This window comes from Sitophilus oryzae, unplaced genomic scaffold (genome assembly GCF_002938485.1).
Source record: "Sitophilus oryzae breed Bouriz unplaced genomic scaffold, Soryzae_2.0 scaffold_1499_pilon_pilon, whole genome shotgun sequence".
NCBI lineage: Eukaryota > Metazoa > Arthropoda > Insecta > Coleoptera > Curculionidae > Sitophilus > Sitophilus oryzae.
In genome coordinates, this window is record NW_022146168.1 from 5,190,932 (window position 1) to 5,204,111 (window position 13,180).

The 13,180-nt window shown below is 31.7% G+C and overlaps 5 protein-coding genes and 1 long non-coding RNA gene across 7 annotated transcripts; 3 read left to right on the forward strand and 3 right to left on the reverse strand.

The window, feature by feature from the left end:
• Positions 1-701: 701 nt before the first annotated feature.
• Positions 702-2,184, reverse strand: LOC115877893 (HIV Tat-specific factor 1-like). The gene has a single exon (XM_030894243.1). The coding sequence runs from the start codon at positions 2,074-2,076 to the stop codon at positions 718-720; it is 1,359 nt and encodes a 452-aa protein (XP_030750103.1). The 5' UTR covers positions 2,077-2,184; the 3' UTR covers positions 702-717.
• Positions 2,185-5,313: 3,129 nt separating this feature from the next.
• Positions 5,314-7,031, reverse strand: LOC115877897. 2 transcript variants are annotated; one of them, XR_004049426.1, is made up of 3 exons: positions 6,621-7,031; positions 6,034-6,435; positions 5,314-5,543 (listed from the first exon to the last, which is right to left on the reverse strand). It is a non-coding gene; the product is annotated as an uncharacterized LOC115877897 (long non-coding RNA). The 2 variants fall into 2 exon arrangements; XR_004049425.1 differs by having other exon boundaries at positions 6,034-7,031.
• An 86-nt stretch (positions 7,032-7,117) lies between these two features.
• LOC115877894 (26S proteasome regulatory subunit 10B) lies at positions 7,118-8,667 on the forward strand. Its single transcript, XM_030894244.1, has 5 exons — positions 7,118-7,300; positions 7,352-7,471; positions 7,535-8,145; positions 8,205-8,419; positions 8,469-8,667. The coding sequence occupies exons 1-5, from the start codon at positions 7,216-7,218 to the stop codon at positions 8,605-8,607; spliced, it is 1,170 nt and encodes a 389-aa protein (XP_030750104.1). The 5' UTR covers positions 7,118-7,215; the 3' UTR covers positions 8,608-8,667.
• LOC115877891 (E3 ubiquitin-protein ligase arih1l-like) lies at positions 8,667-10,766 on the reverse strand. Its single transcript, XM_030894242.1, has 3 exons — positions 9,695-10,766; positions 9,342-9,640; positions 8,667-9,285 (listed from the first exon to the last, which is right to left on the reverse strand). Exons 1-3 carry the CDS (start codon positions 10,382-10,384, stop codon positions 8,772-8,774), a joined length of 1,503 nt encoding a protein of 500 aa, XP_030750102.1. The 5' UTR covers positions 10,385-10,766; the 3' UTR covers positions 8,667-8,771.
• Positions 10,767-10,975: 209 nt separating this feature from the next.
• LOC115877896 (thioredoxin, mitochondrial-like) lies at positions 10,976-11,705 on the forward strand. Its single transcript, XM_030894246.1, has 3 exons — positions 10,976-11,277; positions 11,328-11,451; positions 11,506-11,705. The coding sequence occupies exons 1-3, from the start codon at positions 11,108-11,110 to the stop codon at positions 11,620-11,622; spliced, it is 411 nt and encodes a 136-aa protein (XP_030750106.1). The 5' UTR covers positions 10,976-11,107; the 3' UTR covers positions 11,623-11,705.
• A 505-nt stretch (positions 11,706-12,210) lies between these two features.
• LOC115877895 (uncharacterized protein C16orf52 homolog A) lies at positions 12,211-13,056 on the forward strand. Its single transcript, XM_030894245.1, has 3 exons — positions 12,211-12,389; positions 12,446-12,658; positions 12,720-13,056. Exons 1-3 carry the CDS (start codon positions 12,287-12,289, stop codon positions 12,905-12,907), a joined length of 504 nt encoding a protein of 167 aa, XP_030750105.1. The 5' UTR covers positions 12,211-12,286; the 3' UTR covers positions 12,908-13,056.
• Positions 13,057-13,180: the final 124 nt, after the last annotated feature.

Genomic DNA, 13,180 nt, shown 5'->3' on the forward strand with positions numbered 1-13,180 from the left:
TCGTATGTCTCAATTATTTTTATTTATCTCTTGCGGATCCGAAATTTAAGGAATCATATAAAAAATTCCAACGCATTTAACATCTGATTTAACAAACTTGTTATATTGATACATTTCCAACTTCCAACGCATTTAATAGTGATTTAACAAACAAAAAATGTTATTGACCAACATAAATTAGTGAATAAATTGCAGGTATTAATAATAGATATTGTATGACTTGAACAGTTGAACAAGTCATAACAATAAGAATACTGTTATGACTTGAAACCTTTGAATCTTGAAACTTATATTGTCTTTGTCATCCGCTCTTTATTGCTCTTATAATCAAAATAACTTTTAAATTATTGCAGATATGACATTTACTAAAGTTGTACCCAAGTTGTACCTCTATTATTTATTTATTATTATTTATAAAAAATATTTTTTTTCAAAATATTGTGTCAGATATTTTCAATACATAGAATCCTTGCGTATGGTGCGATATCTGTGAATTTTTTTATACATTTTTTGTATTATTGAACGCGCACAATGTTACCTATGTTATGTATTTTTTAATTCGAAGGTGTTTTGATTGATACAATTAATTTTAAACTGTTATAAAAAAGTTTGTAAGAAAAACAAGTAACATAACTGACCTCATTTACCAACATTTCTTAAATTATAGGGTCGAGTATTTAAGAAATAAAACAAATTCTGAAAATATAATACTTTTGTTTATTTTAATGTTTTTTTTACAATAATTACACTTTTTTTTTCATCCCCTTCTAAATATTTATCCCAGCCATCTAGCCTTTGACTTATTTGCGAATCTGTTTCGGCAATTTTAAACTTAGTTTTTCCATCCCATATTTCTGCTGTCAGTTGCCTTTTCATAAACCATCTTCCATTTAACATCACCACCACTTGATCAGCCTCTTCTGGCTGGGCCATTGATATTTGCGCTACTCCCTCAGGATGTCTGTCATATATGACTACTTTTCTCACTTCCCCTATTTTGCCAGCTTCCTCTCTCAAATCTTGCTGAAATTCTAAAATGAGACCAACATCTTGGTCAAACAGAGAAGGTTCAAAAAGATTCTTGATTATCACTACTCTCTCATGTTTTGCTCTATCACCTATTTTCTTTTCGGGTCTCCAATCGAATAATTTCTCCTGTTGTTTTTTTAGTTTTAATTTTTCTTTCTTTTTCTTCATTTTTGGTTTTAATTTCGGATCATATTCACCTTTTAACTGAAATTTAGCACGCTCCACTTTAATTTTGCGTCCCTTATAATTATAACCATCTAACACACTTAAAGCCAGATCTACAGATTCTATTTTTATGTAAGTACAAAGGGCGTCCCCTTTCAAGTTTTCGGTGTTTGTTTCTTTATACAATTTAATCTTGAATTTACCTGTGACTGGATCTCTCATCACCAAGCCACATTTTTGCATCAAATCAATAAACTCCTGTTCTTCAATATCTAAAGGTAAATTTGAGACATACACGTTAGTATTCTGGCTCTCATCTACCTCAAACCAAGTTGGTTCTGAAGCTTTCCTTTTTTCCCCCTTAATTTTTGATTCAGTAGGTGGAGGGGCATCTAAAAGTTTGGAATCTACAGTTTTTGATTCTGTGTCGGTTTGATTATTAAACCCATAATTCATTTGATAATGTGCCATAAAATCATCATCAACTTTTGGAAACCAAGCATTCTTCTCTCTGTCCCAAAAAAACTTAGTGCCATCTTTATCAGTGTAAACGTGAGTGTCGTCTTCGTATTCGTAAGTTACGTTACTACGAGGCACCCATTCATTCTTGTCTGTATCCCATTGATATTCATATCCGGATTCTAAGTCCGTATATATTGCAATATCGCCTTCATAGCGTACATTTTTTTCGTTATATTTTTTATTATTTTCCTCAGCTTTTACCTCATCAAGGTTTGAAGTAGAAACAGGTGCTTCTTGTGATTTTTCAATGAGGAAACTTTCTTGTTCGTCAGAAGGTTTTGGTAGAGTACATGCATCAGCAAATTCGACTTGTATGTTGTCCCTAGAATCAATCTCCAACTTTTCACTAGATTCAGTCATTTTAAAAGCAATGTATTAATTTAAATCATATTTACATTACAAATTAGTTAAACAATAAATCAATAAAGTTAGTTAATACAGATAACCAATAAAACATCATGTTTTCATTGTTCATATTATCCTTTATATTATCATATATCATATTATTATCCACTATCCACAGAGTATTTTTAATTTTATATTATATATAATATGACATCATATACATCATGACATCATATATAAAATACCAAATAACGATAAAATTTTGACCTTGATTCGCATTGTACGTCCTAAGGTCTGTTCCCAGAAGAATCTGTGGAAGAATCCCTGACTAGTCAGCACGTTTCTCAATTGGTTAAAATGCGTAGAAACCTGATTGTTAGTCAGGTTTCTACGCATTTCAACCAATAAGAAACGCCCTGACTAGTCAGGGATTCTTCTGGGAACAGACCTCTAGATACCTAAGAATTCAAACTCGGGTCAAAGTTTACAGAATACTTGGGTAAAGGCTTAATCTAAGGGTAAAGGTAAGGTGTGGATCCGGTGGCTGACCTTGAAACGAGTTTTTGCTGCAGATAGTCACAGGAACTGCGCATGCGTACATCGTCGATGTTGCCAGATTGCAAGTTATTTTGGAATTATTTACAGTAGAAAATAATGTTTTTCAGCGTTTTTTTTGTTGATATAATATAATGTATGATCGAAAGAAAAGGCGTCCAGTTAGCTGGGAAATGACGATCGATGACATTTCCCATATAAATTTACATATAAAATCGCTGACGCCATTTTTTTTATCATTTTCCGATATTATAGGTATTGGTATTATTTATATTATTATTTTAATATTTTACACAATACGTGAACGCTTATTATTTATTTTTATATTTAATAAAATTAAATAGAAATAAAACTCTAGGTTGCTATAATTAATCTAATTGCTCTAGATTATTAAGCTATACATAAACAAGGTTATTAGGGAGTTTTCGTTGCTTACAAATTGCAATTCCGGTTAACGCTAATTGACAACTTTGACATTTCAATTTCGATTATCGTATATCGTAACCGCTAGCTGCCGATATTTTACGGACGTTAGCCAAAGCCGTTAACATAGCGGTACGCATGCGCACTAGCGCAGTAGAAACACAACATTGAAAAATACAGATCTAACCTAACCTCATTCTATTTTGTTTATGTTTTGATTATTTATTTTATCTGTGTTAAACTCGTTGGGAATTCTTAGTGCTTCAACTAATTCAGATAATATTTCTAGGTTGAACTCCCCATAAAGTTCTGCTCGATATTCGATGTTGTTTTCAAACCCTTCCAACAGCATAGCATCCTCCAAATCCGATTCATCACTAGAGTCCAATAAAATTAAATTGTCCATCCTATATAGCGATACCCAATAAAGGCATATAAAGCACTTTCAAATCAAACAACAATACAAAACCAAAAATCAAAACACTACGCTACGGGCTGTGCTCAGCTGTCAGTTTTCGGTTGTCGTATCGTATGTCGGCTCCGAACCGATGAACCGAAAGTCCGAAAACTGTTTTTTTATCTGTCAAAATAGCGGTTATGGTTACGTATCCGTTAACCGTACCGTTGAATTTGTTTAAAGCAACGAAAACTCCCTATTATTATTTAGAACTCCGATAACAATCATAACCTTAACTTCACAATCTCCATTATCTTTCTTACTTTAAACCTTGGTATCAAGATAAAATCTGAAATTATAAAATTAATTATAGAATTTGTATTATTATTATTGATTAATAACACTCCAAAAAACATTTGTTTTCAACTGAAAATAATTCGAAAATAAACTGCAATTTGGCAACATCGACGATGTGCGCTTGCGTAGTATCGATGATCAAATGCAACAAATATGGGCTTCAAGGTCAGCTACTGGATTCACACCTTTACCCAAACTTGTATTCCTTTTAGCCTCAATACTTGTATTAGTTAAAATATCAGTTTTTCAATTTTTAATATGACTAGTCTACAGGCTATAAATTAAATAAAGAAGACCATTTTACACCACAGATATGAGATAATTAAGAGTTGGTTTTTCGATATCGATAATTTAAATTCAATTTTTTAATTTTCCGACATATTTCCATCTCAAATTAGATCAAGTTTGGTAATGGTGTGGATCCGGTGGCTGACCTTGAAAGGGATTTTTGCTGCATATAGTCACAGCTACTACGCATGCGCACATCGTCGATGTTGCCAGATTGCAGGTTATTTCGAATTATTTTCAGCAGAAAACAAAAAATTTTTTTTCATTGTTCATGTAAAATAATAATACAAATCTATGATTAATTTTATCATTTCAGATTTACCATGATTTCAAAAATTAAAGCAAGAACGATAATGGACATTTTGAAATTAAGGTATTATGATTGTAATCTGAGTTGTAAGTAATACACAAGGGTAATATATAATACCATTTATTTATATATTTACATTAGAATTAAAGATTATCATTTACGGATTTTTTCTTATTGGTTTTAAACCTATTAGGGTGTACCCGTAAAGTTGTTAAATTTCTAGTTATGTACATCAGGCAACAATAGCTTTGATTATATGTATTGAAGTACCTATACCACAACTATACTACCATAGTCTTATAGCACAATACATGTCAATGAGATAGAGGTAACATTTTACCTAGTTTGATTATGTTTGTGTCACAATTTCTTAAAAATATCAAGTTAGGGAATTAATAGTAGTAGTTGTCTCTGGTAGTAGTAGTATTAATAATTGTAGGCATATTGTTTATTGAAGAATGCTGATATGATTAAAATAAGCTTTATGTTTTATCTTTTGCTCTTTAGAACGTAGATGGTTTATGTCGTAGAATACATAACAGTATTTAATATCCTGCAGTTCGATATTATTTTCTTACTTTACCGTAATTTCTTGTTTCCTGTAATGTCAAAATAAAATCTTGACAATATGGTGAAGGTTGAGTTTTGAGCATATTATTTTTTATAATATTTTTATGATATTTTTTATGTCTTAATACTACCCTTATACTACATATACCGTATGATCGAATAAAAACGGCGTCAGCGATGGCTATGAAATGAAGATCGCTGCCATTTTTTGTATGTATTTTATTTGTATGTAAAATTATACTATATGGAGAATGTTATCAATCGTCATTTCCAGGCAACTAAACGCCGTTTTTTTCCTCATCCTACGGTATTTTCATCGTCAATAAAATTAAACTGAAATAAAACTCTAGAATTAAGCATCGTTTAAAAAGTGCTTTATTAAAATTCAAAAATTTAAAAGGGGTGTGTCAAAGTTTCTTCTTTTTTTTTGAAAATTTTTAAATGCTGTAGTTCCATATCATGTTTATAATCAGCAACGTTAATAATTACCTTATTTAATCTTGCTTAGACATGCATTAATATTTCTGCTACCTAAAGATTTTTCTATTCTTAAATCGAATTTATGTGATGTTCTTAGCATATCTAAAATATAAAAATATACATTGTATAAACTATATTTTTCCTAATAGAAGGATAAGCAAAGGATAAGGATACCTTAAAATTTATTTTCCACAAAACAAAGCATAATATGTAGTATTGACATAAAAATATCATAAAAATATTATAAAAAATAATACGCTCAAAAAAAACCTTCACCATATTATTAAGATTTTATTTTGAAATTACAGGAAACAAGAAATTACAGTAAAGTAAGAAAATAATATCAAACTGCAGGATATTAAATACTGTTATGTATTCTACGACATAAACCATCTACGTTCTAAAGAGTAAAAGATAAAACATAAAGCTTATTTTAATCCTATCAGCATTCTTCGATAAACAGTATGCCTACAATTACTAATACTACTACTACTATTAATTCACTAACTTGATATTTTTAATAAATTATGATACAAACATTATAATCTAGGTAAAATAGTAGGTATAATAGATAAACTAGGTAAAATGTTACCTCTATCTCATTGATATGTATTATGCTATTCTTCATGTCCCATAATATGCTATAGTACGTTGGGTCAACTGTTGTAAGTAAGTGCAACAATGCAAACAATGTTTTCGCATCATACAAATCCCTGATTCATGTTACGCAGGCATGAGCGCGGTCTCCTTATTCCATGTCCTCTATGTCCTTCAATCTTATCCTGGAATATCAATCACGGGATGGAATACTGCTCACCCCTTAAGACTCATAGATTAAAGCATATTGGGTAAGAATAGGTACCCTGTTACCTCTTTACTAAGTTTTATCATTGTAATTTATGTCTTTAAAAATTATCAAATTGGTATTTGAAGTATCCTAGGTCTTCGTTATGGTAGTAGGTACTTCCATACATATAATCAAAACTATTGTTGCCTGTAAATAACTAGAAGTTAAACAACATGGATATAATAAATGTCATCATATTGATAATACAAATATAATTCTAAAAGGTTTAAAATCAATAAGAAAAAATCCGTATATTACAATTTTTACTTCTAATGCAAATATATAAATAAATGAGATAATATTACTTATAACTCCGATTACAATCATAATACCTTAACTTCAAAGTCTCTATTATCGTTGTTGCTTAAATTTTTGATATCAAGATAAATCTTAAATTATAAAATTAATCATAGAATTTGTATTATTACTTTATTTGAACACTCAAAAAACATATGTTTTCTACTGAAAATAATTTGAAAATAATCTGCGACTTGACAACGTCGACGTTGTGCGCTTGCGTAGTATCTGTGATCAAATGCAGCAAATATGGGCTTCAAGGTCAGCCACCGGATCCACACCATTACCTCAAGTTTATATCCAAAAATCATGTCGATATGAATTCTACCACCAATTTATGTATTTATCTTGAAATTGTTAAAGCCTAGTTCATGCACTTGCGAATTGCGATTTACGAAATGCATTCTGTTTGCGTGATTGGCTACCTTCAAGGAAGACCTTGAAAGTGACCAATACTACTAGTGTTGTCGGTCAGTTATCGACTACATTATTATCGATAATTGCAGATCTAATTCCAAATCAAACAATTTTTTGACAATGTCAAATGTCAACGTCAACCCGTGTTTTGCTAGTCATCAGTTTGTATGAAATTCTGTTTTACGAAAACTAAAAATATTAATATTTAAAAAAATGGAAGCCGAACGTGAAAAAGCTCTACAAGATTATAGGAAAAAACTGATGGAGCATAAGGAAGTGGAGTCCCGTTTAAAAGAAAGTTGGTAAATCAATTGAATTCCGTTATGAGGTTTTTAAACTTCTTTTTTAGTGCGAGAGCAACTTAAAGATCTAACAAAGCAGTATGATAAATCAGAAAATGATTTAAAGGCTCTACAAAGTATGGGACAAATTGTCGGTGAAGTACTAAAGCAGCTCACAGAAGAGAAGTGTAAGTTTCTTTTTTTTTGTTTTTAAAAGAAACTTACACTTTTTTACATTTTTTGTATTATAGTTATTGTAAAAGCAACAAACGGACCCCGCTATGTCGTGGGCTGTCGCAGGCAATTGGACAAGGCCAAATTAAAAGCAGGTACTCGAGTAGCCTTAGATATGACTACTTTAACTATTATGAGGTATCTTCCTCGTGAAGTTGATCCTCTAGTATACAACATGAGTCATGAGGATCCAGGTGATGTGACCTATTCTGCTATTGGAGGATTATCAGAACAAATCCGTGAACTAAGAGAAGTTATTGAACTGCCACTCCTCAATCCAGAACTTTTTATGAGAGTTGGTATTACACCTCCAAAAGGCTGTCTTTTATATGGGCCTCCTGGCACTGGTAAAACATTACTTGCCAGGGCGGTGGCCTCCCAACTCGATGCAAATTTCTTGAAAGTTGTCTCTAGTGCTATTGTCGATAAGTATATTGGTGAATCGGCCAGGCTGATTAGAGAAATGTTTAACTATGCTAAAGATCATCAACCCTGTATCATATTTATGGATGAAATTGATGCTATTGGAGGTCGACGTTTTTCTGAAGGTACATCTGCTGATAGAGAGATTCAACGTACGTTAATGGAGCTTCTGAATCAGATGGACGGTTTTGATTCACTTGGACAAGTAAGTTTCTGCTTTGTTATTATTATTTGCATCTATTTTATTTTGAATTAATGGTTTAGGTAAAAATGATAATGGCCACAAACAGACCTGACACATTAGATCCTGCACTTCTTAGACCTGGCAGATTAGATCGTAAAATTGAAATTCCTCTGCCTAATGAACAGGCTAGGTTAGAAATTTTAAAAATTCATGCAGGCCCCATAGCTAAACATGGTGAAATTGATTATGAAGCAATTGTAAAACTCTCTGATAACTTTAACGGAGCTGACTTGAGGTAAATAAGTAAAATAATAAATATCATTTTAATGATGTCATTTTTTTAGAAATGTGTGTACTGAAGCAGGATTATTTGCTATAAGATCTGAAAGGGAATATGTTATACAAGAAGATTTTATGAAGGCAGTTAGAAAAGTAGCAGATAACAAGAAACTTGAAAGCAAGTTAGATTATAAGCCTGTTTAAATTTTTAAATGGAAAAAGTAATTTTATGTTTAAAGGATTTCTTATAATAATAAAAAAAAATAGGAAATATATTTATTTTCAAGAAAAAGAAATAAAATTACAATTTGGTAGATATTAATTCAATTAAATTAAAAGAAAAAAGAAAATTGGAACATTTTCTAAAATTATTCGCTGTAAACCCACCAATCCTTTTCATATCCTTCGTGGACGTGTCTTAACAACGCTTTTTGGCGTCCATCGCAATAGCGATATTTATCTTGTACCTTTTGTTTAATATCTACCAAATTTTCTTGTGTGATATCACGTTCAAGGTACTCGCTCAATAATTCTGTAGCTCTTTCCAAATCTTTTTGGTTTTCTTCAAATATCACAGACTGATTTGTCTTTTTCAAATAATAGGCAAAGACGTACGTATACATCAATGTTTGGCGACATTGGCACAAAATATCAACTGCTTTTTTAAGGAATTGTACTTCGATCCAGCTCATGTTGTGCTGTTGCATTTCTTCCATTTTGTCTTTAATGGCTGCATAGAGTTTGTGTTCAAATTTGAGGGATTGCATATGGTTCATATAGCGGTTACAATAAAATAAGTATCTTTGTAGTGCTGCCCTGGATTGCTCTTGTGCATCCCTTGCCGCTTTTGCTTCATCTTCGTCATAACGATTACAATTGTACCTAAAATACAGATTATTAAAAAATAATTTAAATATCATTCAATGGTTAATATTAACCAAGAGCTTCCATGTGGTTCCCAAGGCCCTAAACAGACCCAACAAAAGTCTGCTTTACAATTCTGGTTCTTACAAACCATATGGTTACATCCACCATCTTTCTCAATTGTTGCATTACATTTCGGGCATTCTTTTGTATTAGCCGCTATCCAGTTGGAGGTTTCCGAGTCATCATCGCATTTCTTTTGCCATTTCTTCAACAGGGTGCACTTAACTGGATCATGCCAATTTTCTCCACAGTTAAAACAAAATTTGTGGCCACATTGGCAAGTTACTGGTTTGGTGTCTACATAATTTACCTAAAATTATCAGTATTATTAACTAAACATAACTAAAAAAATATACCGACATACTTTTATAGCATAGTTGCAGTCAGGACTTGGACACCATCTCAGCAATCTATTGCACTTCACAAAACTGTTTGTGATTAAATGCTGATATTTTAATTTAACTCTCGGGTCTTTAATAAAGTTCATTGCTGTCTGATCGTCAACTAATATAGGACAATTGTGTGCTGGGCAAGCTATGCTTTGACCCACTCCTTCTTCCATAACTTTCGTGGTCAAATATTCATTCCAGCACTGTGTACAGAATCTATGCCCGCATTCCAGACCTGTCATTTGCACTGGAGGATAGACCACATAGCATATCTCGCATTCCTCTGTACCTAAAAGCTTGTTAACTATCTTTGGCTTCACAACACTGACTTTCTTAAAAGGGTTAACGACTCTGGCTTCTTTAAAGAGCTCTTCTTGATTTCCATCAAAGAATTTCTCCATCAGCTTTTCCTTGTCCCAGTTGAAAAAGTTCAGCAGTATTCGAGTGGTGGTAGACGATATTTGAACGACTGTATTAACATCTTTAATACATTCTACCATGTGTATAACAATGTCATCAGTAGAAAGAACCTCATACTGATACTCATCCTCATAACTAGGAAACTCTTTACTAGAAGTGTTGTCCACTTCTATATCAAAGTCGACATCGTCTCCGCTAGTTTCATTACCGGAATCGTCGTACATTATTTCATCTTCGTCGTTCATTGCTTATTGTTATTTGTCATTTAAATTTAATGTTTCTTTATGAATTTTTGGGGAATGCGAATTAAAATTGTTCTATTCAACTGTCAGATTTAGACGTTTACGTATCGAAAAAATCTTGTTTGTTTCCCTCTGACATAAGTATCTTTAGATTGCTCTAAATCCAGGTCGAGAGGTTTGATGCTTTCGCTTATATAAACCGTATGACAGTATCACACAGTATCATCTACTTTTATTTACCACATATATATTTCTATTACCATACCATACGCAGATTAATCTCTGGATTAATCACATAACACTTTGTTTATATTTTATAGACGAAGACGAAACAGTCACATATGTATTTGTCATATAAATTTACGACACAATCGTGGTCGTGGTAATCACAATACTGAAAATATGATTAGCTATGACTCGGCTTGCTCAGATCCTTTATGTTTTGCATGTACAAGTGTCATATATAAAAATATTCATATTCACATTCATATCAAACAACACATCATATGTTCTATCTTGGTTCTATCATAATCATTGATGTTTATTGTTTATCTTTTTCCAGCACTTAAAATAGTAAAAGACAGTGAGATGAAATGAAAAATACGATATTCATCCGATCGTTGCGAAACTTATCATGTGTGTGATGGTCAAATAAATGTCATAATTTTTCTAAATACCGACTATTTCTAGTCAAATATAGTCACAAAATTTGTGTGTTGTTTTAAAATGAATACTTTAATAACCCGCAGTTTGTCAAGACAATTTGGTGCTTTGGGAAGAAGAACTTTGGCCACTACACAATTGAAATCAGGTTCTTTTAAAGTACAAGATGACAAGGATTTTATTGATAAAGTTGAAAACAGCAAAGAACCGGTCATTGTCGACTTTTTTGCGACGTATATTTTACGTAATTAGATAAAAACGCTTCTAACGGAGCTTATTCTAGGTGGTGTGGACCCTGCAAAGCTTTGGAACCTCGATTAGAAAATGTAATTGCCCAACGCAAAGGCGACATTTCTGTTGCTAAAGTTGATATTGACGATCTGGGCGAACTAGCCGCTAAATATGAAGTTTGTTGTTTAGATATCAAACTAGATTTTTTATAAATGCTTACTTGCTTTTAGGTAAGCACAATTCCAGCTCTAGTGGTTTTCCAAAATGGAAAAGTTAAAGAAAGATTAGTGGGACTACAAGATGAAGACAAACTGAATTTGTGGATTGATAATATTTTGAAGAAATAAGTAATTCAGACAATGTAAATTTATAATTTTCTTTTATTATATTCATTAACTGAATAAAACAAGTTTTTACAGATCTTAAAATAGCTTTTTCGCCACTTTTTTTTGTCAAATATTTAAAACATGAACATTCAAAAGCTCGCATTTCTTTTCAAGCAGCCGAAGATGTAGTTTGGAAAATGGTAATTTAAAATTCAAAATCGTGATTTTGAATTTTTAAAAATTGCAGATCATAAAAACATCAAGAGGACATAGAGTGATAATTGTTACGTAACAAATGTTTTTATATATGATAAATCATCCTTGTGTAAATTTTTTTTTTTTTTTTTTTTTTTTTTTTTTTGGCCACTTATCTATTACGACATTCAGCCAGCTTATTTCTTAATATTTAATTAGCGTTTAAAATTGGACAAATACAGACTCACACACACATTTAACACCCATGTCCGAGGCCGGAATCGAACCGGCGACCTTGCGTCTACTAGAATGCGGCGCAATCATTTCGACCACAAGGCCGACCTTGTGTAAATTTACTTTCTATGATAAGAAAAAAAGATGAATCGCCGCCATTTGTTCAGAAGAGAAGACAAATATGTCAAAGTCAAAATCAGCTGATTCTGGTTAGTATCAAAACAATTTCCAAATATTAAATTTATTTATTAATGAAATGGATAAACTAACATTAATATCTGGAACGTTATTTATGACGGCTGATATATTTGCAATAGTAAGTTTAGCCAGACCAGATTGGATTGTTACAGATGTCGGTGGTAAGTTAAAAAAATACTCTTACTACACTTACTCCTTACAATGTAAATAACTTTAGGAGACACTAGGCTAGGTTTAATGTGGACCTGTATGACTCTCTACAATCGACCACAAGTTTGTTTTACCCCCGATCTACAACCCGAATGGCTATTAGCATTAGTTTGTATTTTTGTTGGCTGTATATGTATTACGACTACCATTATACTACTTGCTTCGTCACATTGGGATAGAAATGTTGTCCCATATGCAAGATGGGTAGGGTTTACAGCTAGTAAGTATAAACTACTTATTTAGATAAGAATTTAAAACTCTCAAACAAAAATTATTTGCAGTGGTTTTATTTTGCTTGGCCGCTGTAATATTTCCAATGGGATTTCACGTAGATGAAATCGGTGGACAACCATATCAACTTCCAAACAGTCATCAAGTAGGAATCTCGTACATTTTATTTGTTGGAGCTTTGTGGATTACTGTAATATCAGAACTTTTCGCCGGAAAAGTTTGTCTCCCACATTTTTAACTGTGTTTCTTTTTAAACATTGATCAGTATTGAAATTTTATTTACAGATTCGAATATTTTATATAGTGCTCAAAATTATTTTAGTATAAACATATTTTTTATGTTAAGTTTAAAGGTGTTTTAAAAAAATACAGAATATAAGTAGGTAATATTTCTTTTAATTACTAGCTTTAAATAATACATATAAGTACATGTAGTATATAAATTCTTCATTAAGAGTGTATATATATTATAAAAACAAAGTAAAAAACGACCTAAGAGGTGTAATCTACA

Coding starts and splice junctions, on each gene's coding strand:
- LOC115877893 (XM_030894243.1), bottom strand. CDS start 2,076: ATGACTGAATCTAGTGAAAAGTTGGAGATTGATTCTAGGGACAACATA.
- LOC115877894 (XM_030894244.1), top strand. CDS start 7,216: ATGGAAGCCGAACGTGAAAAAGCTCTACAAGATTATAGGAAAAAACTG. Junction 7,301..7,351: donor GGAGTCCCGTTTAAAAGAAA/GTTGGTAAATCA, acceptor CTTCTTTTTTAG/TGCGAGAGCAACTTAAAGAT. Junction 7,472..7,534: donor GCAGCTCACAGAAGAGAAGT/GTAAGTTTCTTT, acceptor TTTGTATTATAG/TTATTGTAAAAGCAACAAAC.
- LOC115877891 (XM_030894242.1), bottom strand. CDS start 10,384: ATGAACGACGAAGATGAAATAATGTACGACGATTCCGGTAATGAAACT. Junction 9,641..9,694: donor ACTGCAACTATGCTATAAAA/GTATGTCGGTAT, acceptor TGATAATTTTAG/GTAAATTATGTAGACACCAA. Junction 9,286..9,341: donor GAACCACATGGAAGCTCTTG/GTTAATATTAAC, acceptor TCTGTATTTTAG/GTACAATTGTAATCGTTATG.
- LOC115877896 (XM_030894246.1), top strand. CDS start 11,108: ATGAATACTTTAATAACCCGCAGTTTGTCAAGACAATTTGGTGCTTTG. Junction 11,278..11,327: donor ATTGTCGACTTTTTTGCGAC/GTATATTTTACG, acceptor AGCTTATTCTAG/GTGGTGTGGACCCTGCAAAG. Junction 11,452..11,505: donor AACTAGCCGCTAAATATGAA/GTTTGTTGTTTA, acceptor ACTTGCTTTTAG/GTAAGCACAATTCCAGCTCT.
- LOC115877895 (XM_030894245.1), top strand. CDS start 12,287: ATGGATAAACTAACATTAATATCTGGAACGTTATTTATGACGGCTGAT. Junction 12,390..12,445: donor GATTGTTACAGATGTCGGTG/GTAAGTTAAAAA, acceptor AAATAACTTTAG/GAGACACTAGGCTAGGTTTA. Junction 12,659..12,719: donor ATGGGTAGGGTTTACAGCTA/GTAAGTATAAAC, acceptor AATTATTTGCAG/TGGTTTTATTTTGCTTGGCC.